We start from the raw sequence: 26,851 nt of genomic DNA, 5'->3' as shown, positions 1-26,851 counted from the left end.
CATTTGAATATATTTTAAAATGTTACTTAATTCTTTGATGGCAAATTTGAATTTTCAGCATTATTACTTCAGTCTTCAGTGTCACTTAATCATTTAGAAAACATTGTAATACGCTGATTTGCTTTTAAAAAAAACATTTTTATGATTATCAATCAGGATTCTCTGATGAATAGAAAGCAATTAATTTGAAATAAAAAATATTTAGTAAAATTATAAATGTCTTTACTGTCACCCTTCATCAGTTTAAGCCATCCTTGCTCAGAAGTGTAAAAAAAAAAAACTTTTAAACAGTTGGTAGACAGATAACTGAGATGCCTACCACAGTCTTCTTCATCAGAGCTATCGGAGCAATCTGGTTTGAAGTTACACACTTGGCTGAGGCTCACACACTCTCTTGTAGTTGAGCACACAAACTGGTCAGGAGGGCAGCTATGAGGGGGTGCTTCTGACAAGGTGGGGATGGGGGCAAAGGTGCTGGGCTCCTTTGAGGGCAATTCACCTACAGCATACAAAGATATGTACACAAAACTACATTGAAACCAAGAATTAAGAATGTCCTGGGCAACTGGATCCATATTGACACTACCAACTAGGGTTGCCAGGTTTTCACAACAAAACCCGTTACTCAAAACTAGCCCAAAAGTAGCCTAATCGCATTTCGAGGGGGGTCCCTCAGGAAAAAATTGTGTAAAATTGTGTTTTCTGGATTATTTCCGAAGGTAAAATTAGCATTCCAGGGGGTAAGTATTACATTATTAGGGTCGCTTCAACCCGCAGACATGAAAACATGAAAAACAACCCGCGGCAGCAGTGTTAAAGTAGCCCAATTCCATGTGAAAAATGCGGACTGGGCAACACTGCTAAAAGCTGGATACATATCGACAGTACCAGTCCTAATAAGAATGTCATTTTTTAAATCTGATGCTTTAGAGAACTTTACCATCATATGGCTGACAGCCAAGGAAAGACAGATCGTCTATGGCAATATCTCCTCTGAAGTCATCACCAACAGTCCCCTCCACTAAAATCTGTAGCACCAAGAAGAAAGAAAGTTTTTTAAAGAGTTTATCTTTATTTTGCAGCCTGCATATTTTTTGGATGGCAAAGAATATGCTTACAACGTTCTAAAAATAAGTTGACTACAATGGACATTACACATACACTGATCAGGCATAACATTAGACAACTGACAGGTGAATAACAGTGATTATCTCTTCATTGTGACACCTGTTAGTGAGTGGGATATATTAGACAGCAAGTCAAAATTTTGTCCTCAAAGTTGATGTTTGAAGCAGGAAAAATGGGCAAGTGTAAGGATTTGATCTCCAAAACTGCAGCTCTTGTGGGGTGTTCCTGATTTGCAGTGATCAGTATCTATCAAAAGTGGTCCAAAGAAGGAATAGCATAGCTGCAGACCATTCAGGGTGCCCATGCTGACCCCTGTCCACTGCCAAAGGCGCCAACAGTGGGCAAGTGAGCATCAGAACTGGACAACAGAGCAATGAAAGGAGGTGGCCTGGTCTAAGGAATCACGTGGATGTCCAGGTGAATAAGCGTCGCTTACCTGGGGAACACATTGCACTAGGATGCACTATGGGAAGAAGGCAAGCCGGTGGAGGCAGTGTGATGCTTTGGGCAATGTTCTGCTGGGAAACCTTGGGTTACTTGGACACGTACCACCTACATAAGCATTGTTGCAGACCATGTACACCAGGGATCCTCAAATCTGGCCCACAAGATCCATTTTTCCGCAGAGTTTAGCTTTAACCCTAATCAAACACACGTGAACATGCTAATCAATGTCTCCAAGATCATTAGAAAATCACAGGTAGGTGAGTTTTATCAGGGTTGGAGCTAAACTCTTGCTCCCAAGGCAAGATTTGAGGAACCCTGATGTACACTCTTTCATGGAAACGGTATTCCCTGGTGGCTGTGGCAGAATAATGCGCCCTGCCACAAAGCAAAAATGGTTCAGGAGTGGTTTGAGGAGCACAACGAGTTTGAGATGTTGACTTGGCCTCCAAATTCCCCAGGTCTCAATCCAACTGAGCATCTGTGGGTTGTGCTAAACAAACAAGTACGATCCAAGGAGGCCCCACCTAGCAACTTACAGGACTTAAAGGATCTGCTACTAATACAGCGATTTCTGATTTATTTTGGAAATATGAAGCTGAAATGTTGTGTTGGTTGTTTGAAAATAATGTTTTTGCTCTTGCAAAATTTGTGGAAAAGGCCTGGTGTCTGCGGCAAAGTATTTTGTATCCCACTTGACAAATTTTTTCCTTTTTGTATGTGTCCATATGTTGTGCTTTGCTTAGTATTCTGCCACGTGGCTATTGTATATGATCTGTCAAAGTGTCTAATAAGCCCATGAGGGCTGGGCACCAATTAAGGTGTTTGACACTCAAATAAAATATATCATCATCATCACTAACATCTTGGTGCCAGATACCACAGCACACCTTCAGGGGTCCAGTGGAGTCCATGCCTCGATGGGTCAGGGCTGGTTTGGCAGCAAAAGGGGGACCAACACAATATTAGGAAGGTGGTCATAATGTTTTGCCTGATCGGTTTATATGCTTTGGTTACGGCTTGTCTACTTAATTTCTTTCTGTGTTAAAAATAACACTTACTAGACCTTTAAAATGGACACATTTATAGCTAGTGAATCAACAGAGTTACATTCACTACTCATAATTATGATCAATAACTCACCTGAAAGTGGTGGGCGCTGTTGATCACCAGTGTGTTCCTGTGCCAGAAGTTGCCTTGGTCACCATAGCGAACCCACAACAAGTTGCCCCGTCCACTGTTACGTGTGCGTATGTACACAGCCAAACGAAACACATGCTGGCCAAACATGTGATAGTGGAACCTGAAAACACAGGGCGGTTTGGATTCAGGACCTCGGCGAGGAGTTTGGAGAAAAGGCCTGCTGATAAGAACGGCGGTGTCTTTGAACTTCTGTGGCTCTGAAGATTCGATATAGAGGAAGTGGCCATCCGCACTGGCTCGTGTGTGGTCCTTCCATGGGCCTGTGTTGAAAGTAGGAGTGGGTCCTTGGATACGGGTCCAATCAAACATGTCCTCCTCATGTTCCTGAATCCAGCTGCATAGGTCTTCCTCAAAATCACACATTAGCTCCGGCGCTGATAAGAGAAGAAAAGATTGCTGTAAACCAATTGACAAAAAAAGACAGTGCTAACATCAAACAATACAATCTGCTTCAATGACCATTTTAAACTCCACCAATACTGACAGCAGTTTTCCTCATCTGTTCCGTCTCCACAGTCATCGATCAGGTCACAGATCTGGTAATAGTCCACACATGCTTTGCTTCGGCTACAGTGAAGGTGATCAGGAGTTGGGCACATCTTCACAGCCTCAGGCATTGAGCAGTTATGGAACATAATATCATCTAAGGCCGAGACTCCTTCATACACAGCCAGGCTCATTTTTGCAATGGAGATGTAGAAAGGCCTGGTCTGCCTGCCAATCTGGATGGTCACTGGGTGCCACTGGTTTCCTTGGTTGTAAAGTGTTTGCCAAAGTATAGTGATGCTGTCTAAGCCCTCTATCACCAGGTGCATTTCAGCAGCACCAACAGAATGGCCAAAATTATAGTGCCTGTAAGCAATAAAATCACTTTAAATATTAAAATCTAAACAATGGATGCTAGAAAATGATGAATATTGAGTGATGAATAGTGAAGAATATTGTTTTATTAGTGTTTTTGTAAATATTACAAAAATATAGTATTTCTGGTATAGTAAAATATAGTATTTTTTACAAAAATATAGTGTATTTTTAAATATAATACACTACCAGCCAAACATTTTTGAACAGTATGATTTTTTATGTCTCTTTTGCTCACCAAGCCTGCATTTATTTGATCCAAAATACAGCAAAAGCAGAAATATTGTAAAATATTTTACTATTTAAAATAACTGCTTTCTATTTTAAAATGTAATTTATTCCTGTGATCAGTTGATTACATTTTTTCAAGATTCTTTGATGAATATAAATATCCAAAGATCAGAATTTATCTGAAATAAAAAGCTTTTGTAACATTATACTTTATACCATTATACCAGCTTGGAATAAGTGTAATTATTATTTTTTATTTTTTGAAAAGAAATAATAGAAATTAATACTTTTATTTAGCAAGGATGCATAATAAAATATATTCAAATAGACAACTGTTATTTTAAATAATAAAAATATTTCAAAATGTTACTGTTTTTTTTTTAATGTTACTGAGCTTTGGATCGAACAAATGCAGGCTTGGTGAGCAGAAGAGACTAACTAACTAAAAAAACATTCAAATTCCTACTGAGTTAAAGTCTGAGCCTTACCAGAAAGTCATGATGCAATCTGAACTTGTTTGCTGGAATGTAGGACTGCGCAGCAAAGCCTGTTGGGAAAGCCTGCTGCTCCTCTTGAGAATAAACATAAAGTGGCCTTGAAGGGGAGAAAAGGAGATAGTAAAACATTAAAAAGCAATAACAGAAACTTAAAAATGGAAATAGCATTTGCAACCATTCCAGTAATTCCTATTTAATTTAATTGTGATTTGAACACCCAGAGGCCAAACACAATTATCTATGAGAGCACAATAAGAAAAGCTGCACTATTTTTCTTTGCCAGAGCACTAAAATTTAGTGAGAACTTGCCTAATTCTCACACAAATTACATTCCCAGATGATTTGTTCATGGCTAAACTAAAATTTTAAGAAGTGTGCACATGGAATAAGTGGATGCGGTTTATAGTTTTTGCATTCTTTGGGAGTGAGAGTAAATTAAATTTGAGACAAAATCCTTTCATGCCCTCACCTGCACTTGTATTAGTAGAGTGGTCCTGAGGTGGTGTTTGGTCTATATACTCTATGGCGATTCCATCAGATGAGCCTCTCGCCCATTCAAATCCATCATCCTGGATAAGCTCATACCAGCCACATGAGTCAGACTCGAAATCACACTGTGCCGCTGAAAGTCAAACATCATGAGATAAGTATGAAATAATAATGAAGCAATACATGAAAGGATAAAACCTTTCATTTACAAATAAAACTGTCAGAAAATGTTATTTATGTTCCAAGGAAGACAGAAAGCCATATACAGTAGTTTGTAACAACATGAGGGTGAGTAAATTATAATAATCATTTATGGGTATTTATAAATGTCTATGCAGAAACTTGTCAATTGCTCAAAAAATGTATTTGGTTTCAATCAAAGTAAACGTTTCTTAAACAATGACTCATGTTCCAGTGAAATCATGTCTGCTTTGAGCTGTTTTAATCTTCTAGTCTCTATGTATCTTATTCTGCAATGCTGAAGTAATCTATTTTCTTTGAATGTGTGAGACTTACAGTTCATTTGCTGCTCTGAGTAAATAACTTTAAGAATAGCAAAGTGCAGTAAATGGTAAAAATATTTGCACTACAGACCAGTGTGTTTGTAATTTTGATAGACTGAAATGATATGATAACAATTACCATTTTGCAATATCAAGCAACATGATGGGCTATAATTACTTTAAGCGAATGACACTGAAATCATTCATTTCATTTACAAATGCCAGTTCATAAGGTTACGTTAAAAAAAACAAGGTGGATACTCACAACATTTGGCCTCGTCCTCTCCATCGGGGCAGTCTGAAGAGAAGTCACATACTTTCACTCCGTCTACACAGACATTTGCCCCACAGTGAAACTGAGATGCGAGGCACTGAGTTGGAAGAGGTGCCTTGATGTCAGTCTCTGGTAAAATCAATAAAGCCAAAATACATATTTCATAGAAAAGGTAAGCTGAAGGTCAAGATGGGACTTATAAAGTGAAGTGTGGCTGAGAGCTTCTTCCTGCATTATCACTTTTGTTAACAATGTCATGTGATGTAGATCTGAACATGGGAACATTATTTTGATTAATCTGCCTGTGCAGGATGCTACTGAAATAAATCACAATAATGCGGTATCCTAACACACATTTACAGCTAAACACATAAACTTTCCTCTGATGCGCTTGGTCATAGAAAAGATACAATCAACCTTGTTCTGTTCTGTGCAGGCCTGTATTTATGGTGGAAAATAAAGCATGATTATCTTTTCTCATAAACAGTTAAGCATTTTATTGTGATAAATGTGTAAAGTAAGAGTTTTTGACTTACTACAAAGCTGTGTCAGCAGCTACATGTTAAAATGTAGATCTATAAAATCTTCAGGAGATAATAAAACCACACCATGATTTTGTCATGGCACTTATATATACTCCAAATTAAAAATGTAACTGATGTCTCTCCCTCTTTCTATCTTGGGCTGAACTGTAAATTAGAAAGTTGCTGAGGTTCCCTTCTGCCTGTCACTGTTGTCTCTCTGGTGTCCCAGTCTATCCAGCACAGGCTGTAAATGTATTAGACCTTATTTACAGCTTTATATTCCTGCATCTCTTGAGCTGTCTACTCCTCACACCCTTCAGGAATTTCATCTCAGTGAGAAAAGCCATCACATAACTTCATTTATGTGCTTTTACAAACAGCTGCATTATAACCCAAACATGGATATCTAAAGCAGGAGCATATTCATACAGTTGAGGTCAAAAGTTTACATCCCCTTTTAAGAATCTGCAAAATGCTAATTATTTTACCAAAATAAGAGGGATCATACAAAATGCATGTTATTGTTTATTTAGTACTGCCCTCAATAACATATTTCACATAAAAGACATTTACATATATTCCACAAGAGAAAATAATAGTTGAATTTATAAAAAAAGATTCTTAATACTGTGTTCTTATAGAAATGATCCACATCTGTGTTTTTTTGTTTAAAGATAGTTGTTCATGAGTCCCTTTGTTTGTCCTGAACAGTTAAACTGCCTGCCGTTCTTCAGAAAACCTTACAGGTCGCACAGATTCTTTCGTTTTCCAGCATTTTTCCAGGAAACACGATGCATTGAGAGCCGGGGATGCATTAATGTGATGATCAGGGTAAACTTAACTTATTTAATCTTCTAGGAAACATAACTATCTTCTGTAGTATCTGAATGGTAGTACTATATGAATTAAATATAATATTTAAGCAAAATAAGAAAATTGTACACATCTCTATTCTGTTTTCACCCACCCCCCGGCTCTTAATGCATGGTTTTTCCTTCTGGAGCATCAGTGAGTGTTTGAACCTTTTGTAATAGAGTCCCTCAGTTGTCCTCAGTGTAAAAAGATAGATCTCAAAATCACAGTGTCATTGTTGGAAATGGTTAAATTACACAAAAATGCTGAGGATTCAGAATAAGGGGGATGGGGGCAAACTTTTGACCTCAACTCTACATACTTGATTTCACAGTTTATTAAGTTTTTTTTTTTTTTTCCTGACTGTGCCTTGAATCAGAGTGCATGAAGCAGTTGCGGAACCACTGCATTTGAATCACAATCCAAACAAACATGTTACATGTCGCATGAGCAGTTTTTGATGTAAATTAGATTGTATAATTTGAAAAATTAGCGCAAAAACAGAATGCTCTGACCTTAGCTTTGTGAAAGCAACAGGTGGCAGCATTTCATTGGTACCGCTGTAAACAAACCAGTGCTGCACTTTTTTAAATACTATGTTAATATGCATTATACAGAGGTAAAATGAAAATAAAATACCATCTAAACTTTTCTGAAGACAATCAGTACTTTTCAGAGATACATTCATATAAACCCCCACCCCCAATTCAGTATTTAGGATTTTCATCCGATATTTCACGCATCACGAACAGTGAGCTGATCTGCCTGCTACAGTATTTTCTCCTCTTTGCATTCATCTTCAGCATCTCTGACTTCTGTTAACACCCGTCTACAGTTGGCTTATCTGCCCAGTTAAAGGTCCACTGAAGTGCTTCAAAACACGCAGTGTTATTCTATGTTTTAACATAATTTCAACTGAAACAGGAAGACAGGGCGAAAAATATCAAGCAGTCAAGCTTGAGCCAGAGCCACTGAGCTCAGTAAAGTCACATTTGACAGCGTATAACTGCCACAATCTCGCTATAAAATATAGCATTTTGTGTATAATTCAAATGGGCTCGATATGTTTGGTGGTCTGGTCTCTGGACCAGAGCAGACTGTGACACAACATGAAACCAGACTTCATTTACCCCAATGGATATGTCTGAATCCCTATATAGTGCACTACGTGCCATTCACCATACAGAAAATAAAAATTTTGTGAACAACTGACCAATTTCAGCTGCAGCTTCAGCATCTATTTATACTGTAGGGGGCAGAACACTTCCGGTTCTAGAGAGCATTTAATTGGACAGAAAGTTTGATGAGAAGCTGAAGTGCAGGGTGATGTCATCAAAATCGTTGATCTATATTGGCGGAAGTTAGAGACTAGAGCTAGAGTTTTTAATGCTTATATCTTCTAAATGCAAATCTTTTTTTGGAGCACACTAGCTTATAGGTAACCCTAAATCTAACACATTCATACAAAAAGCCAAAAAACGTCTCAGGTTACGTATGTAACCCTGGTTCCCTGAGGAAACGAGACACTGCGTCCTGAAACGCTATGGGGAACGCCATTGGCGAGCCGCACTCTGAGTCATAGTCCAACAACCAATAGAATGACGGGAGTGACGGGGAAAGTGATTCCAATCCTCAGAGGAGAAAGAACGACTGCGGGTAAGTTGCTGCTTAAATACTATTTTAATAGGCGAACGTTACATTGAGCTGCAGTTAAAAGCACTCGTTTGAATTTATTAATTTATTCGTTTCTGTTTGCTTTGTGCTGCTGATAAAAGCACTCTGTCGTTGGATTCGTTCATTTATTCGTTCTGTTTACATTGATCTGCTGTTAAAAGCACTCTGTCGTTGGATTCGTTCATTTATTCGTTCTGTTTACATTGATCTGCTGTTAAAAGCACTCTGTCGTTGGATTCGTTCATTTATTCGTTTCGGTTTACATTGCGCTGTGGTTAAAAGCACTCTTATATTTATTTAACTAGGGTATTCGTTTATATTTACATTAAGCTGCTGTTAGTTAAGCACTCGTTGGTCTGTTATTTGCCTTGCTAGTGGTTTCTGCGTTTAATAGTAGTTTTGATTGTGCTTATTAAAATTCAAAACTGAGCGGACGGCCAAGGGAAGCTTTGGTTATTCATATCGCGCCCTTCCAGAGCAATTAGAAGTGCGAAGTTTGTTGCATTTAAGTTTCGATTAGAGACATTTTGCGTGCGTGCAATACATTTGCGGCTGTACTGAGCCCAGGAGGCGTGGCTAGCGAGAATACTGCTTAAATAGCTGGCTCACTTTCCATATTGTGGGAAAGTGATTCCAATCCTCAGAGGAGAAAGAACGACTGCGGGTAAGTTGCTGCTTAAATACTATTTTAATAGGCGAACGTTACATTGAGCTGCAGTTAAAAGCACTCGTTTGAATTTATTAATTTATTCGTTTCTGTTTGCTTTGTGCTGCTGTTAAAAGCACTCTGTCGTTGGATTCGTTCATTTATTCGTTCTGTTTACATTGATCTGCTGTTAAAAGCACTCTGTCGTTGGATTCGTTCTGTTTACATTGATCTGCTGTTAAAAGCACTCTGTCGTTGGATTCGTTCATTTATTCGTTTCGGTTTACATTGCGCTGTGGTTAAAAGCACTCTTATATTTATTTAACTAGGGTATTCGTTTATATTTACATTAAGCTGCTGTTAGTTAAGCACTCCTTGGTCTGTTATTTGCCTTGCTAGTGGTTTCTGCGTTTAATAGTAGTTTTGATTGTGCTTATTAAAATTCAAAACTGAGCGGACGGCCAAGGGAAGCTTTGGTTATTCATATCGCGCCCTTCCAGAGCAATTAGAAGTGCGAAGTTTGTTGCATTTAAGTTTCGATTAGAGACATTTTGCGTGCGTGCAATACATTTGCGGCTGTACTGAGCCCAGGAGGCGTGGCTAGCGAGAATACTGCTTAAATAGCTGGCTCACTTTCCATATTGTGGGAAAGTGATTCCAATCCTCAGAGGAGAAAGAACGACTGCGGGTAAGTTGCTGCTTAAATACTATTTTAATAGGCGAACGTTACATTGAGCTGCAGTTAAAAGCACTCGTTTGAATTTATTAATTTATTCGTTTCTGTTTGCTTTGTGCTGCTGATAAAAGCACTCTGTCGTTGGATTCGTTCATTTATTCGTTCTGTTTACATTGATCTGCTGTTAAAAGCACTCTGTCGTTGGATTCGTTCATTTATTCGTTCTGTTTACATTGATCTGCTGTTAAAAGCACTCTGTCGTTGGATTCGTTCATTTATTCGTTTCGGTTTACATTGCGCTGTGGTTAAAAGCACTCTTATATTTATTTAACTAGGGTATTCGTTTATATTTACATTAAGCTGCTGTTAGTTAAGCACTCGTTGGTCTGTTATTTGCCTTGCTAGTGGTTTCTGCGTTTAATAGTAGTTTTGATTGTGCTTATTAAAATTCAAAACTGAGCGGACGGCCAAGGGAAGCTTTGGTTATTCATATCGCGCCCTTCCAGAGCAATTAGAAGTGCGAAGTTTGTTGCATTTAAGTTTCGATTAGAGACATTTTGCGTGAGTGCAATACATTTGCGGCTGTACTGAGCCCAGGAGGCGTGGCTAGCGAGAATACTGCTTAAATAGCTGGCTCACTTTCCATATTGTGGGAAAGTGATTCCAATCCTCAGAGGAGAAAGAACGACTGCGGGTAAGTTGCTGCTTAAATACTATTTTAATAGGCGAACGTTACATTGAGCTGCAGTTAAAAGCACTCGTTTGAATTTATTAATTTATTCGTTTCTGTTTGCTTTGTGCTGCTGTTAAAAGCACTCTGTCGTTGGATTCGTTCATTTATTCGTTCTGTTTACATTGATCTGCTGTTAAAAGCACTCTGTCGTTGGATTCGTTCATTTATTCGTTCTGTTTACATTGATCTGCTGTTAAAAGCACTCTGTCGTTGGATTCGTTCATTTATTCGTTTCGGTTTACATTGCGCTGTGGTTAAAAGCACTCTTATATTTATTTAACTAGGGTATTCGTTTATATTTACATTAAGCTGCTGTTAGTTAAGCACTCGTTGGTCTGTTATTTGCCTTGCTAGTGGTTTCTGCGTTTAATAGTAGTTTTGATTGTGCTTATTAAAATTCAAAACTGAGCGGACGGCCAAGGGAAGCTTTGGTTATTCATATCGCGCCCTTCCAGAGCAATTAGAAGTGCGAAGTTTGTTGCATTTAAGTTTCGATTAGAGACATTTTGCGTGCGTGCAATACATTTGCGGCTGTACTGAGCCCAGGAGGCGTCCCTAGCTGTTTCAGTAAAGCTTTGTTTGGTTGTGTATTTAACGGTGTCATACCAGCTGACGCTGAAGCGTCAGCGGAAGCGTTCAGCCTCCTCGCGTGAAGACCGACAAGAGTAAAGACTGCGACTTTTCCTGCGCGACTTAGCCGAGCAACTACACCGACAACGCACTTAAGTACTCCTTTCCTTTTTCTCACTCTTCTTTCTGTCCTTCTCTATCATGTGTTTCCAACTCATTCCGGTGCTCTCTACACACCGCACTAACATCACACGCACACGCCGACGCAATCTCTCTAACCTGCGTCCAATACACACCTCTTCCACTGAACCTTTCTCTTTCACGGTTGGACTTTGGAACTGTCGATCAGCCGTCAACAAAGCCGACTTCATTTCGGCATTTTCCTTGCAATCTGGCCTGAGCATCCTAGGTTTGACTGAGACCTGGATACGTCCAGATGACTCTGTAACCCCAGCTGCTCTATCTAATAAATTCTCCTTCTCTCACACCCCTCGTCAGACTGGAAGGGGTGGGGGTACGGGACTTCTGATTTCCAACAACTGGAAATACTCAACCCATTCTCCTCTATGCAATTATAACTCATTTGAATCTCATACAATCACTATAACATCTCCTATCAAACTCCATGTTGTGGTCATTTACCGCCCTCCTAGTCAACTTGGCATCTTCTTAGAAGAGCTGGATGGGCTGCTATCCTCTTTTCCAGAAGATGGCAGCCCACTTCTGGTCTTTGGAGATTTTAACATGCATCTGGACAAACCCTATGCTGCAGACTTCCATTCACTTCTTGCTTCATTTGACCTAAAACGCACTACCACTGCATACACTCATAAATCCGGCAACCAACTTGATCTCATCTACACACGAAACTACTTCAGACGACATTGTGGTCAAACCCCTTCACATCTCTGACCATTTCTTCATTACACTAAACCTACATCTTGCTACTTGTGCACCCCCACCCCCCCTACCCGTTACTTTTAGACGAAACCTACGCTCTCTCTCACCCTCCCATCTTTCTTCATCAATATCCTCCTCTCTTCCCTCTCCTACCCACTTCACATCTCTGGATACTAATGCAGCAACCGACACGTTATGTTCCACTCTTACTTCTTGCCTAGATGAAATATGCCCTCTCTCCTCCAGGCCAGCACGGGCTGCTCCTTCCAACCCTTGGCTATCCGATGTTCTTCGTGAGCATCGGTCCAAACTTAGGGCAGCTGAGAGAAAATGGCACAAATCTAAGGATCCATCTGACTTGAGTATGTATCAGTCTCTGCTGTCATCTTTCTCTACCCATGTCCATACTGCCAAATCTTCATACTTCCACAACAAGATCAACAATGCTCCGGACACACGCAACCTTTTCAAAACTTTTAATTCACTGCTCTGTCCCCCTCCACCACCTCCCACCACTTCTATAACAGCTGATGATTTTGCCACATTTTTTACAGACAACACTACATCTATCAGTAATAAGTTCTCAGCTCCACACATACAGGAACTAAAACTGACCACACCCACGGCTGAAACTCCCCTCTTCTCCTTCCATCCCCTTTCTGAGGCAGAAGTAACCAAACTTCTCCTCTCCAGCCATCTGACGACATGTCCTTTAGACCCCATCCCCTCACACCTTATCCAAGCAATCTCCCCTACAATCCTACCAGCGCTTACACACATCATCAACACATCTCTTCTCACAGGCACTTTCCCCACTACATTTAAGCAGGCCCGGGTAACCCCACTGCTCAAAAAACCTACACTTAACACTTCACTCATAGACAACTATAGACCTGTCTCTCTCCTTCCGTTCATAGCAAAAACATTGGAACGAGCTGTTTTCAACCAGCTATCTTTATTTCTCTCACAGAACAACCTATTGGATGCTAACCAGTCAGGGTTCAAGAGTGGCCATTCAACTGAGACTGCACTACTGTCTGTCACTGAAGCCCTGCGGATTGCAAAAGCTGATTCCAAATCATCAGTACTCATCTTACTGGACCTTTCTGCAGCATTTGACACGGTAAATCACCAGATCCTTCTGTCTACCCTCTCATCGTTGGGCATCACAGGGACTTCACTTCGCTGGTTCAAATCCTATCTCTCTGGTAGGTCTTTCAGAGTGGCCTGGGGAGGGGAGGTTTCCAAAACTCATCAACTGGTCACTGGGGTTCCTCAGGGATCAGTTCTTGGACCCCTCCTCTTCTCCATATACACTACATCTCTGGGCCCCATCATACAGGCACATGGCTTCTCCTACCATTGCTATGCTGATGACACACAGCTCTATCTTTCTTTCAAACCAGATGATCCATCAGTAGCTGCAAGGATCTCTGGCTGCCTGGCGGATATCTCTGCATGGATGAAGGAACACCATCTTCAGCTCAATCTAGCTAAAACTGAGCTCCTTGTCTTTCCCGCCACTCCAACTTTACAACATGACTTCTCCATCCAGTTAGGTTCATCAACAATTACCCCATCGACTTCAGCCAGAAATCTTGGTGTAATCTTTGATGACCAATTGACTTTTAAAGAACATATAGCTAAAACTGCTCGATCCTGCAGGTTTGCATTGCACAACATCAGAAAGATCAGGCCCTTCCTAACAGAGCATGCTGCACAACTCCTCGTCCAGGCCCTGGTCATTTCCAGGCTGGACTATTGCAATGCTCTTTTAGCTGGTCTTCCAGCATGTACAATCAGGCCTCTACAAATGATTCAGAATGCAGCAGCACGGCTCGTCTTCAATGAGCCCAAGAAGGCCCATGTCACACCTCTCTTCATATCCCTGCACTGGCTACCGGTTACAGCACGCATCAAATTCAAGACACTGATGCTGGCCTATAGGACAGCCACCGGCTCATCACCGGCCTACCTCCATTCACTACTACGCATCTACACTCCCTCCAGAAGTCTGAGATCCTCTAGTGAAAGACGCCTTATTGTACCACCACAGAGAGGCACGAAATCACTTTCCAAAACATTCTCCTTCAATGTCCCTGCCTGGTGGAATGATCTTCCCACCCCCATCCGAAACGCTGACTCCATTACTGTCTTCAAGCGACTGCTGAAAACCCATCTTTTTCGACACTATCTGACTATCTGAAAAAAAATAAATAAATAAAAAAAAAAAAAATAAAATTCTCCTCTCTTTCCTGATCTTCCCTTTCTAGCCCGTACTCATCTAACAACGCCTGACATATGGTACTTTTGAGCACTTCCTATGTCGATCTGCCTCCTTAGGATGAATTATTTGTTGTATTCCCAATTGTAAGTCGCTTTGGATAAAAGCGTCTGCTAAATGAATAAATGTAAAATGTAAATGAGTGACGTCACAGGCGTGGTGACGTCAGCGACCAGGAAGTATAAAAGCACGTGCGTTTGAAGCCGGCATCAGCTCATAGGAATGAAGCGAGCGCCGCAGGGCTGTGGGAATTATGGTCCGAGACGCAGTGTCTCGTTCCCTCAGGGAACCAGGGTTACATACGTAACCTGAGACGTTCCCTTCCGGGAACTTAACACTGCGTCCTGAAACACTATGGGGAACGAGATATCAACGCCCCCATAATTCCAAAGCCCTGCCTAGTGTCTGCTAGGACAAGGGTGGAAAGAGTTGTGTCTGGTGAATCTTGCCAGAACACAGGAACAGACCTCAGCCTGGGGAAATTGCCAGGACGTGAGTGGTAATACATCTCTGTCTGTGGTACCCACCAGACAAGAGGGAGATAGATGTACCTCGGCCCTCGGGCACACGAGGAGAAGGTAGTAGTCCTTCGTCTGGGAGCACCCAGAACCAGAGGGACTCAAGTAGTGCCTGGTGAACCTGCCAGGACACTGGAATGGCTCCGCCTGGGGAAATTGCCAGGACGCGAGTGGTAATACATCTCTGTCTGTGATCAACCACCAGACAAGAGGGATATAGGAACCTCGGCCCTCAGGCACACGAGGAGAAAGTGGTAGTCCTTTGTCTGGGAACAGCCAGAACAAGAGGGACACAAGAAGTGCCTGGTGAACTTGCCAGGACACTGGAATGGCTCCGCCTGGGGAAATTGCCAGGACGCGAGTGGTAATACATCTCTGTCTGTGATCAACCACCAGACAAGAGGGATATAAAAACCTCGGTCCTCAGGCTCACGAGGAGAAAGTGGTAGTCCTTTGTCTGGGAACAGCCAGAACAAGAGGGACACAAGAAGTGCCTGGTGAACTTGCCAGGACACTGGAATGGCTCCGCCTGGGGAAATTGCCAGGACGCGAGTGGTAATACATCTCTGTCTGTGATCAACCACCAGACAAGAGGGATATATGAACCTCGGCCCTCAGGCGCACGAGGAGAGATAACACACCACTTGCCTGGGAGACTGCCAGGCCAAGGGGGTAGGAATACATCTCCTGTCTGGGGAACTGCCAGACCAGGAGGAGTAAGCAATCCACCTCAGTCAGGACGCAGCCATAACACTGAGGGGTGAGGAGTGCCTGGTAGTTATAGGTGCCAGGACACGAGTAATGCGCCTTTGTCTGGGGAAATTGCCAGACCAAAGGGGTAAAACATTTTTTCCTTGATAGAAGGAATGCGCCTTATTTTGACCTCTGGGCCTAGCCTTGCTAGGGCGAGAGGACGAACGAGCCAGGAGTGGCTCTGAGGTCAAGTTCGTAAAACCTGACGAACGTTAAAGGTGAGGACCAACACGCCGCACTGCAGATGTCCTGGATAGGGACACCTGCCATCAGAGCTTTAGAGGCAGAAACGCCTCGAGTTGAGTGAGCCTTGACTCCCAACGGAGATGGGAGACCAGAGGACTCATAGGCAGTTGAAATGGCATCAACGATCGATTTACTGATAGTGGGCTTCGAAGCCGGGCACCCCCTCTTAGGGGGGCCGTAACAAACGAAGAGTTGCTCTGATTTATGCCACAGGGCAGCTCTGTGGACGTATGTGTCTAGTGCTCTTACTGGACACATTAGGTTATACTTCCTATGGTCGTGCTCCACGAATGGAGGAGGATAAAACGCTTGAAGCGTGATTGGCTGTGGTGTTGATGACGGGACCTTAGGGACATACCCAGCTCTTGGGTAAAGGAATGCTTTGGCCAACCCAGGGGCAAAGTCAATGTAAGAAGGGGCCACCGAAAGGGCCTGCAGGTCCCCGACTCTCTTAAGTGAGGTCAGCGCAAGCAGCAGTGCTGTCTTTAAGGTAAGCATCCGATCGGAGACCTCCTCTAAGGGCTCGAAGGGAGGCTTACATAGCGCTTCCAACACCACAGCTAAGTCTCACGTGGGGACTCTCGGTTTCACACGAGGCCTCAGCCTGAGTGCACCGCGGAGGAAACGTGAGACCAGGGGATCTCTGCCCACTGAAAGGCCACCATGAAGGGCGTGGTAAGCCGATATAGCCGCCACGTACACCTTCAAGGTGGAGTGAGCTAACCCTGCGGAAAGACGAGTTTGCAGGAACTCCAGCACTGTACCGACCGGGCAGTGAACTGGGTCTAATCAGTGTTCATGACACCATGAAGCAAACAAGTTCCACTTTAGGCCATAAAGTTTCCTCGTAGAGGGAGCTCTGGATTGAAGGATGGTCTCGACAACCTCGGTTGGGAGACCGGCTTCTATGAGTTGTGCCCCCTCAGGGGCCACACCCATAACTTCCACCTCTCTGGGTGGGGGTGGCAAATTGCGCCCCCAGCCTGGGAGAGAAGGTTCCTCCTGACAGGAATCTCCCATGGAGAGCCGTCGAGGAGGGCGATTATGTCCGAGAACCATACTCGGGCCGGCCAGTACGGGGCTACTAGTAACAGCCGTACACCGTACCGGCGTACTCTTTCCAGAACTCCCGGGAGCAGAGCGATCGGGGGAAAAGCGTACAGACGAAGCCTCGGCCACATCTGTACCATGGCATCCAGTCCAAGAGGAGCTGGGGGAAATAGAGAGTACCAAAGGGGACATTGCGATGTCTCCTGAGTCGCAAAGAGGTCCACTTGGGCCTGACCAAACACTCTCCAAATTTGCTTCACTACCTCTGGGTGAAGCATCCATTCCCCGGGCCTTGGCCCCTGCCTCGACAGGACGTCTGCTCCCACATTGAGGCGTCCAGGAATATGAACTGCTCTCAATGAGAAAAGCTTTCCTTGAGACCACAGGAGGATCTGGTACGCCAGCTTGTATAAGGGGCGTGAACGCAGACCCCCCTGGTGGTTTATGTAATAGACTACCGCAGTGTTGTCTGTACGGACCAGCACGTGACGGTTTCTTAGGTCTGGGAGGAAATGCTTCAGAGCCCGGAATACAGCCAGCATCTCTAGGCAGTTTATGTGCCAGGAGAGATGGTAGTCGTTCCATAGGCCGCGGGCCGAGCGGCCACTCATGACCGCTCCCCACCCGGTGAGGGATGCATCTGTCGCTAGCGTGACGCGGCGGCAAGGAGCTCCCAGCACTGGGCCTTGAGATAGGAACCAGGGCTTCTTCCACATGACTAAGGCACGTAGGCAGCGCCGCGTGACCTTGATCTTGCGGAATGGGTTCCCTCTCGGGGAAAACCCTTTGGTTTTGAGCCACCACTGTAGCGGCCTCATGTGCAGCAGACCAAAAGGTATCACGTTGGATGCAGCTGCCATAAGACCTAACAGTACTTGGAACTGTTTGACAGTGAGTAGCAGGCCTAGCTTGACCGCATTTGCTGCAGTAAGGATCGACTCGATCCGAGCAGGTGACATTCGTGCCTGCATCGTGGTCGAATCCCAAACTACACCTAGATAAGTGGTTCTCTGTAATGGAGAAAGCACACTTTTCTTGGCGTTGAGCCTCAACCCCAGCTTTTTCATATGAGCAAGAACAACATCTCAATGTTGAGCCGCTAACTGTTCTGAACTGGCTAGGATGAGCCAGTCGTCTATGTAGTTGAGTATGCGGATGCCCTGGAGTCGCAGAGGAGCCAGAGCAGCATCCACACACTTCGTGAAAGTTCGGGGTGAGAGCGCTAGGCCGAACAGAAGAACTCTGTATTGTAAGCTTCGCCCCTGAAAGCGAACCTGAGAAACTTCCTGTGTTGAGGAAGGATGGAGACGTGAAAGTATGCGTCTTTTAGATCTATCGTGACAAACCAGTCCTCGGACCTGATTTGAGACACGACATGTCTGACAGTCAACATTTTGAACTTCAGTTTTCTGACTGAGAGGTTTAGCTGTCTGAGATCTAAAATGGGCCCCAGCCCCGTCATCCTTCTTGGGAACAATGAAGTACCGGCTGTAGAACCCGGATTCTCTGTGTTGAGGAGGGACCACCTCGATGGCCTCCTTCCTCAGGAGAGTTTTTACTTCCTGTTTCATTACCAGACCCTGCTCGGGGCTTACAAGAGTAGGAAATACCCCGCTGAAAGGTGGCGGCTTGGCGCCGAATTGAATGCAATAACCTTTCTCTACAGTGTGCAGGACCCATGTAGAAACATTTGGCAGTAGTTTCCACGCTGCCAGAAATTCTACTAAGGGAACCAGCCTTTCGAGACTGGTTTCTGGATTTATTTGAGGAGCTAACTCGGTGACCTGTAACAGCGAACTGGCAGGATGCACCTGAAGTAAGCGCTCTAAAGACCCCCGTGGGGGTGGCGAACTCTCTGGTTCCGCTACGTTTCCGGACGGAGAGACCGGAGGATGATGTTCGCGGGAGATTGCCGCGCCCTGTAACACTGGCAGGGTTAGCTGACGAATCTCCTGAGGGCCCCCCGAGGAGAGGTGGCCACCGTAAAAGGTGGTGGGGCACCCAACTCCTCGAGAGGGGCTGCCCTCATTGGCCCTGGGCCACGACCATCAGGGCCGTTTAGCCGAGGCCCTCTTAGACTGGAGGACGACCCTCAGGTCCGGCCTCGTCTTAGAGGACCCCGGCTTGGAGTGTTGCTGAGCCCGCCCTCTAGGTCTTGCCGGAGGGGTACGGGTAGCAACACTCCTTTTCTGTGTCTCCCTGTATGAGGAGCTAGAGCACGGCTGGGGCTGCTCCCGTCCAGCAGCCCCAGAGGAGTAAACGCGGCGAGGAAGGTATCTCTGGAACGCCGCTGCCTGCTTGCGGGCCTCCTGGTGCCTGTTGACAACTGTGTCAACAGAGTCACCGAAGAGGCCGGTGGGATGCAGGGGGGCGTCCAGGAGCGTGACCCTGTCCTTCTCTTTCATGTCGGACAGGGTCAACCAGAGATGCCTCTCCGCGGCACGGGCGGTCTCCTTGGTGGCGCGGAGCGCTAGGTCTGCAGTCCTGCGCATCTCTGTTACGCTCACTTCCTCGCCATCGCTGAACTCCTTCAGCAGGTCAGCCTGGTATGCCTGAAGAACAGACATGGTGTGTAGACATGCACCAGCCTGACCTGCCACCGTGTATGCCTTGCCCATCAAGCCAGATGTAATTTTTAGTGGCCTGGTGGGCAAGGACGGAGCCTTCAAAGACGATGCCAGGCCAGGAGACAGATAGCTCGCTAGTGTCTGCTCGACCTGGGGCATCGCCTTATAGCCGTACTCCTCCATCCCCCCCACATTACCGTAGTAATCAGAGGAGGGGGAGAAAAGGCGTGAGGAATACGGCTTTTCCCACGATCTCGCAATCTCTTTATGGAGATCGGGGAAAAATGGAAGGCTCCGTTTGGGAGGTGCTGATTTAGCCCACAGGAAGCGCTCCTCATACTGGGGTGAACGGGGGGGCGGTTGTGGGTCGCCAACGCTTTCAATGTCAACCTCCTCAGAGGAAGACAAATGAAGCGTTGACTCCTCCTCTTGGAGGGAAGGAACCGCAGCGCGGGCTTCCTCATCCAAGAGGAGGTCAATCGAACCACTAGGTGAGGAGAGAGATAGGGGATCACCCGTCTCAACTCCCTCTAGTAGATCGAGCTGCGAACCCCACGAGTGCAGCTGCCACTCCGCCTCAACGGAAGCGTTGCCAGGCCTGTGGGGAACGCTGGTGAAAGCCCCCTCCTCGAAGAGGGCTTTCCGGGAACGGAGCAACCGCAGCGGCATCCGCTCGCACTGCGGGCAGTCAGCCCCCTCAAGAGCTGACCTAGCGTGCTCCGCTCCCAAGCAGACCACACATAGATCGTGTGTATCCCCACCAACAATGAAACGTTGGCAGGGAGGGACACACTTTCTATGGGGTTGCTCAACCGCTTTCCTCTCTTTCTTAAAAGATCTCTTTCCCCCCTTAGGCATACTGCTCAAATAAAAGTTGTGCAAACTGGCACAAAAAAACAGCAGTATGAGACAGACAGACAATCGACATAGAGCGCTCTCGCTGAATGACAAAAGCTGACGCCAGCTTCAAACGCACGTGCTTTTATACTTCCTGGTCGCTGACGTCACCGCGCCTGTGACGTCACTCCCGTCATTCTATTGGTTGTTGGACTATGACTCAGAGTGCGGCTCGCTAATGGCGTTCCCCATAGCGTTTCAGGACGCAGTGTTGAGTTCCCGGAAGGGAACTTCCATTTTGATTTCATGGGGACTTTAAAGAATTTGTTGTGTGTTATTAGTAGTTAGTAAAAAACTGTTTCTTCGAACTCCCTTCTATCATCTTCCTAAAGTTTAATAAAGAAGAGGCTGTTGTCATACAATTAAACCTGTGCAAAACAATCATGGGAGCAAAGTATCCATCAGTCTGTTCTACCTATCAAAATCCCTCATTCTGAATGGCCCTTTGAAGTAACCAGTTCTGAGCACTTCTGTTTAGACTGATCCTTCAATATGCCCTGAAGTGCCCTTCAGAGGCAGAATTATCCTGTTTGGAACGCAGTGCTTTTTGCTAACCAGTTTGACCGATTAGATCAAAAGCGTGATTCATTTATGAATATGGCATTGCTAGTTCTGATTCTAGACAGCTAACAGAAAACAGACATGACTTGATTGCTGAAATAGTATCAAACAAAATGATTGTCAGGTGAGTATATGTCAATCCCACTAACATAAAGTGATTTATTTTTTTACTGGGTCACACAGCAGTCTCTCACTAGGGCCCCAGTAAAAATGGTCTAGCGATGTCCCTGACTGATACTAATGTGACACATAGGAAAGTCAGTCATACAGATTTGCAATGACAAATGGAATTTTTAGGGAAGGTGAACGATCCTTTTTTGGATTTAGGCAGCCTTGTTGGAAATACATGGCGCCCTGAAACTGTCCAGATTGATTTAGAAAAAAAAAAACGCTCTTGAAAAGACACATTAATGTTCACTCACCTACTGCTGCCACACATCCTCTGCTGAAGGACACATCATCAATCGCTACAACTTCATATGGGTCACTGCTGCTGAATATCAATCCTCTAATCACAACCTGCAGATTCACAGTGATTTTGTGTTACTGATTGAACTATACACCATACATACTTCTAATAATAGTCCTTCTCCCAAACACACATTAGCCCTCATACAGTACATGCACACCAACCTTAAACTCCTCTCTGCTGTTTAACACCACCACTGTTCTCATCCAGGGAAGCGTGTGTGGATAAGGATTTGAGGTGGACTGAAACCAAACCTCTTGCATTTCTCCCGAAGATGTGAACTGGATCAGAACCTGCAAAGCCCCTGCCAGCTTCCCAATATGCCGATAGAAAGTTAGCTGTTCAAAGGAAAGGACAACAAAGAGAGAGAAAATATAGCTAAATCCATCAAAAGAATGTGAATAAAGGATTCAAGAGGTGCATTGCTCGCTTCATTACACATGTTGAGCTTTAAAGCTGAAACATTAAAGATATTCAGCATTTGTCAAAATGAGACTAAATTAATGCTGATAGCAACTCATACTCAAAGCAGCTTTGTTGTAAAGTGAGGTCATGTTATTGCATCTTACTGCCAAGTTCAATGTCATCTTATTTTTGTTTAAGCAAAGAAGCACTCAAAGTGAATTACACCATCTCGATAACAAAGTATCTAAAACCATAGATCACAATGAATGCATGCACTACCCACTGTGTCAAAGCTCTGACAGCCTATGCATAACTCTTTGCTGTCAATAAGAGTGTGTAGCCGAGGCAGTGGATAAGTGCTCTACACGTATAATCGAGGGCTTGAGCTAAGCACTTAACAAGATGCTGCTTATGGTTTGTGGTAAATTCTGCACTATGTCTCTCTTGTCAAAAAACAAACATATTGGACGGGTTCATTTATTGAATTACTAAAATCTTTTATAGAATTTTAATAGGCTATATAATTTGTATCACTCATCTGTGTTTGTTTAAGACAAACTGTCAATATGTGCATTAGTGGTGATAATTTGTCAGCTAATTATTTTGTAGGATTTACATGTTACATGAGCACACAACCTGTCAAAGGTTTTTGAACAGTAAGATTTGTAATGTTTTTAAATAATTATCTTCTGCTCATCAAGCCTGCATTTATTTGATCCAAAATATAGCAAAAGCAGTAATTTTGTGAAATATTTTTACTATTTAAAATAACTGCTTTCTATTTGAATATATTTTAAAATGTAATTTTATGTAAATTTTATGTATTAAAATGTAAAAAGCCTTGTCTTCAGTGTCACATGATCCTTCAGAAATCATTCTAATATGCTAATCTGCTGTTCAAGAAACATTTATTAGTATTATTATCAATATTTAAAATAGCTGAGTACATTTTTTTAGGATTCTTTGATTAATAGAAAGATCCAAAGATCAGCATTTATCTGAAATAAAAAGCTTTTGTAAGATTATACACTATACCATTCAAAAGCTTGGAGTCAGAAAACATTTTACATTTACAAAAGATTTATATTTCATATAAATGCTGTTCAAAAATTAACTCATCTGTTTTCAATATAATAAAAATAATAATAAATCTTTTTTGAGCAGCAAATTAGAATATTAGAATGATTTCTGAAGGATCATGTGACTGGAGTAATGATGTTAAAAATTCAGCTTTGAAATCACAGGAATAAATTTAATTTTTATAGTATATTCAAATAGAAAACAGGTATTTTAAATTGTACAAATATTTCACATTTTTAAACAGATTTTCAAGAAATTTGTTTTTGCTTTACTTTGGATCAAATAAATGCAGGCTTGGTGAGTAGAAGAGACTTCTTTAAATTATTTCTGTTCAAAAACTTTTGACTGGTAGTTCAAGTGGTGACAAATGCCTTTATGAGTGAACCATTCACTCAATCTATTAAATCAGGAACTAAACCAGAGCGAGTCATTGAATCATTCATTCAACCGATTTACTCAGAATTGATGGCGCAAAAGTAACTGGCAATATTGTGTCTAAAATATAAGTCAATATTCATTTTGTGTTTACTAAACAGATGTATAAAATCAATATCACACAGTAGGGTATATATTATGACAATTAGTGTTTTAATAGCTTGCTCTGAAAAGCAAATGGTGGTTTTAGCAAACAAGCTACTGATTTATGTGGTATCAGAATGTGGTAAAATAATTCATTTAAGGATAGACATGTTTAGTCATGTTTTTCTGTACCCAGCATGTCTGCGAAGGCTGGAAGAGAGGACTGTATATTTCAGCGGTGACTACTCCTCCATTTTTCGAGTGTGTATAGAGGCAGTGACCTGACAAAAGAAAATAAATAGTGTCCTGAGAAGTCAGAAAATACAATATTAAGCTAAAATTTACTAACATCTAGTACAGTATTATATAGTGAGAATATGGGGCTTACATTTGGAAGAGAAAAGACCCAAATTGATTTAGTATGTACTATCAGTTAAAGGTTTTTCAGAAATGTTTGATCATGTTGATAAATAGAGGCCTTCGAAATGAATGTATCAAATTTTAAACAGTAGGCCTTATACAGTGTTGGGAAGGTTACTTTAAAATGTAATAGGTTACAGATTACAAGTTACCCTATTTAAAATGTAACTGTAATGCCAAGCCAGCAGAGGGAGCCCTTACCCATGAACTGACTGTTGCTGCTCCCTCTGCTGCCTCGTTGGAAACTTCCTGTTTGGTGGCCATTTAAGCAGGGCCTAAACCAAACAGGCTTCGCGAAGTATTGTTTTTGCTGTAGCAGACTCTACCAAGCGTTTTTCCTTGTTTTCATGCCATTGCCATTGCCATTGCTCTGTTTTGTTTCATTGCCATAGTTTTGTTTCATAGCCATAGTTCTACCTTGTTTCACTGTTTTGTTATTTTGTTACTTTGGACTGCCCTCTTGGATTTTGACCCACGCCTGTATTTCTGGATTACGCTTTTGTCGGTATTTGACCCTGCCTGTTTTGACAACGATCTGTAATAAAGCTCGCATTTGGATCTATCAACACTGTCGTCGAGTCCTGCGGTTACAGTAACAAGTAGTGTAACTATTTTAATTACATTACTTTATTAAAGTTAAAGTTTATTCAAAAATTAAGGAAAGTAATCAAAATGTAATCAAATGTAATCCATTACATTACTTTATTAAAGTAATGTAATGGATTACATTTGATTACATTTTGATTACTTTCCTTAATTTTTATATTTCTAATTTTCATCTCTTGATCATTTTGAAACATTTGAAGCAGACAGGGTTAACCTTACAGTAATACTCAACACTGATCACAGTCAGACTTTCAAAATATTTCATCACTTGAGATCATAATAATTTAATTTTAAAGCACAACCACAAAATCAGACTTTAGCAACTCTTTTTGCTTTGAGATCATTCTGATGTTCAACACAGATTTAAATCATAAGATATAGTTTAGTTTTGATATTGTTTTTGAAATCAAATCTTTGCATAGCTAAAAGAAAACACTGGCATCTAACAATACCTTTGAAAAAACTGTCAATCTTAAAAAAGCATATATGTAAACCCAAATAGGAAATAAAACAGTTATCAAATAAACGTGTCATATTCTGTGTTCTAAACTCCTGAAACATCGGTGTCTCATAATTTTAATGCAATTTGGTAAAGAAATCAATCAAATCTGTATGTAATCAGATGTAACCCCCTTTGTAGTTGTTAACATATTCATAAGTAACTGTAATTTAATTACACATTTTACAGTTATATTAATTACAGATTACAGTTACATTTATTTATTTAGTAATTACATTACATAATTCCATTGCATGTAACTACTTACTCCCCAACACTGGTTAAGTAGTATCCATATAAATACACAATGAACTGTTTCACTTACCAGTAACATTTTCTCTGCGGTCTGTCTCAGTACTGGGACAGCTCAAACCTGATCCTCTCATCCAAACATGATGTTTGTTTTGAAGTTGAAAACCACAGAAACCTTCCTCAAAGTCACATCTAACAAACTGGGAGCCTATACGAGAAGAAACTAAAAGCGTTATCAGGCCATAACAGTAAAATAAACACTGGTGTCTGCTAATCAGTTCAAATCTATCACAGAGACACCATTCAAAAAATGCAACTAAGCACAGCATCCATCATAACATTTAATAGACACTTGACTAAAAATCCGGTGTCACAAAACAGATTCAGCAAATGCAAAATAAGGGAAATCCTAGTTGTATAATATAAAACAGGTATACAGAATAAAGGTTTTGCGTTTAAATGGATGTCATATGATGAAAATGAAAATGCTAAAAGAAAATCTTTCCTTATTATCATTAAAAGGATAGCAATAGAGGTCAACCCTAATTCATCAACCTCAATTCTGTAGCGTTCTGCCTTTTATAAGCCCCAGAAGGATTAAATCAATATTATAAAAGCACTGTTGTAAGACCTCCCAGTGTGCTCCTTTATGATTGTGCCATAAATCTCACTATTTACACACGAGGGCCTTTAGGAGCATTTCAAATCATGTTGTCAACAGAGAGGGAAAAAAAGAGCCATTACTGTCAAAGAATTGCCAGCATAAGCACACAAACAAAAGAGCAGAAAAAGGAGCTGAAGAGCAAACTTGAACAGACTAATACTTACAGTTAGTCTCATCACTGCCATCTTCACAGTTCTCTTTGAAATCACATACATGCTCCTCAAACACACAGCCGCCTTTCTCACAAGTAAACTCCTCAGGCAGACATGGCGTAGATGATACACTCGCCAGGACACACAGCAGAAATGAGGCCCACACGCACGCCCTCATTGAGCTCTCTGACAGACAATTCAGTAGCTCATTCAGATCTACATGTAAGCACAAACACAGACAGACACACTTACACCTCTGTATCCACAAAACATAAATCCTTAAAATCCAAAGATTGGCAGTTTACTGTATAACTTCGACTTTGTGCTGCGGACATCCGCGTCTGACAGTACACTAGTGCAAATGACTTTATGGCTGTTACACAACAGCCCTGCTTTCTTTCATTATGTATCACTGTGTGTGTACCTGATGTCAAACTCCATGCAATTGGCTAGAGATAAAGTGAAATAAACTATTATTTTATGACAATATTCTGTGCAATAAGAACAAGTTTACAAGCTTGAGTTAAACAAACATATTTAGGTAAAGACATATAAAGCAATTTAAACTATTAATAGAAATATGATGCTGTCTACATTTCCTTCATTTTCAGTTTTAAAAAAAGCACTGAATAAAAAAATAAGATGACAATGTAATCAGTCAAGCGTTAGTTCCACCCTCTATCCTGCACTGGCTTTACAAATGT

General features: G+C 42.3%; 1 protein-coding gene across 1 annotated transcript in view; it reads right to left on the bottom strand.

Moving 5' to 3' along the window:
• Positions 1-26,481, bottom strand: part of malrd1 (MAM and LDL receptor class A domain containing 1) — a 75,485-nt gene extending 49,004 nt beyond the window's left edge. The window contains exons 1-12 of the mRNA XM_073835865.1: positions 26,160-26,481; positions 25,405-25,539; positions 23,747-23,835; positions 21,715-21,888; positions 21,504-21,600; positions 5,622-5,759; positions 4,834-4,986; positions 4,356-4,461; positions 3,260-3,627; positions 2,716-3,149; positions 941-1,028; positions 320-499 (exon numbers count right to left, since the gene is read on the bottom strand). Coding sequence (XP_073691966.1) covers positions 320-499; positions 941-1,028; positions 2,716-3,149; positions 3,260-3,627; positions 4,356-4,461; positions 4,834-4,986; positions 5,622-5,759; positions 21,504-21,600; positions 21,715-21,888; positions 23,747-23,835; positions 25,405-25,539; positions 26,160-26,325 — 2,128 coding nt within the window. The 5' untranslated portion in view covers positions 26,326-26,481. The remainder of the gene's footprint in view (positions 1-319; positions 500-940; positions 1,029-2,715; positions 3,150-3,259; positions 3,628-4,355; positions 4,462-4,833; positions 4,987-5,621; positions 5,760-21,503; positions 21,601-21,714; positions 21,889-23,746; positions 23,836-25,404; positions 25,540-26,159) is intronic.
• Positions 26,482-26,851: the final 370 nt, after the last annotated feature.

This window comes from Garra rufa, chromosome 3 (assembly GCF_049309525.1).
Source record: "Garra rufa chromosome 3, GarRuf1.0, whole genome shotgun sequence".
In the NCBI taxonomy this organism is placed as follows: Eukaryota; Metazoa; Chordata; class Actinopteri; order Cypriniformes; family Cyprinidae; genus Garra; species Garra rufa.
This window is presented reverse-complemented; position numbering and strand designations above follow the sequence as displayed.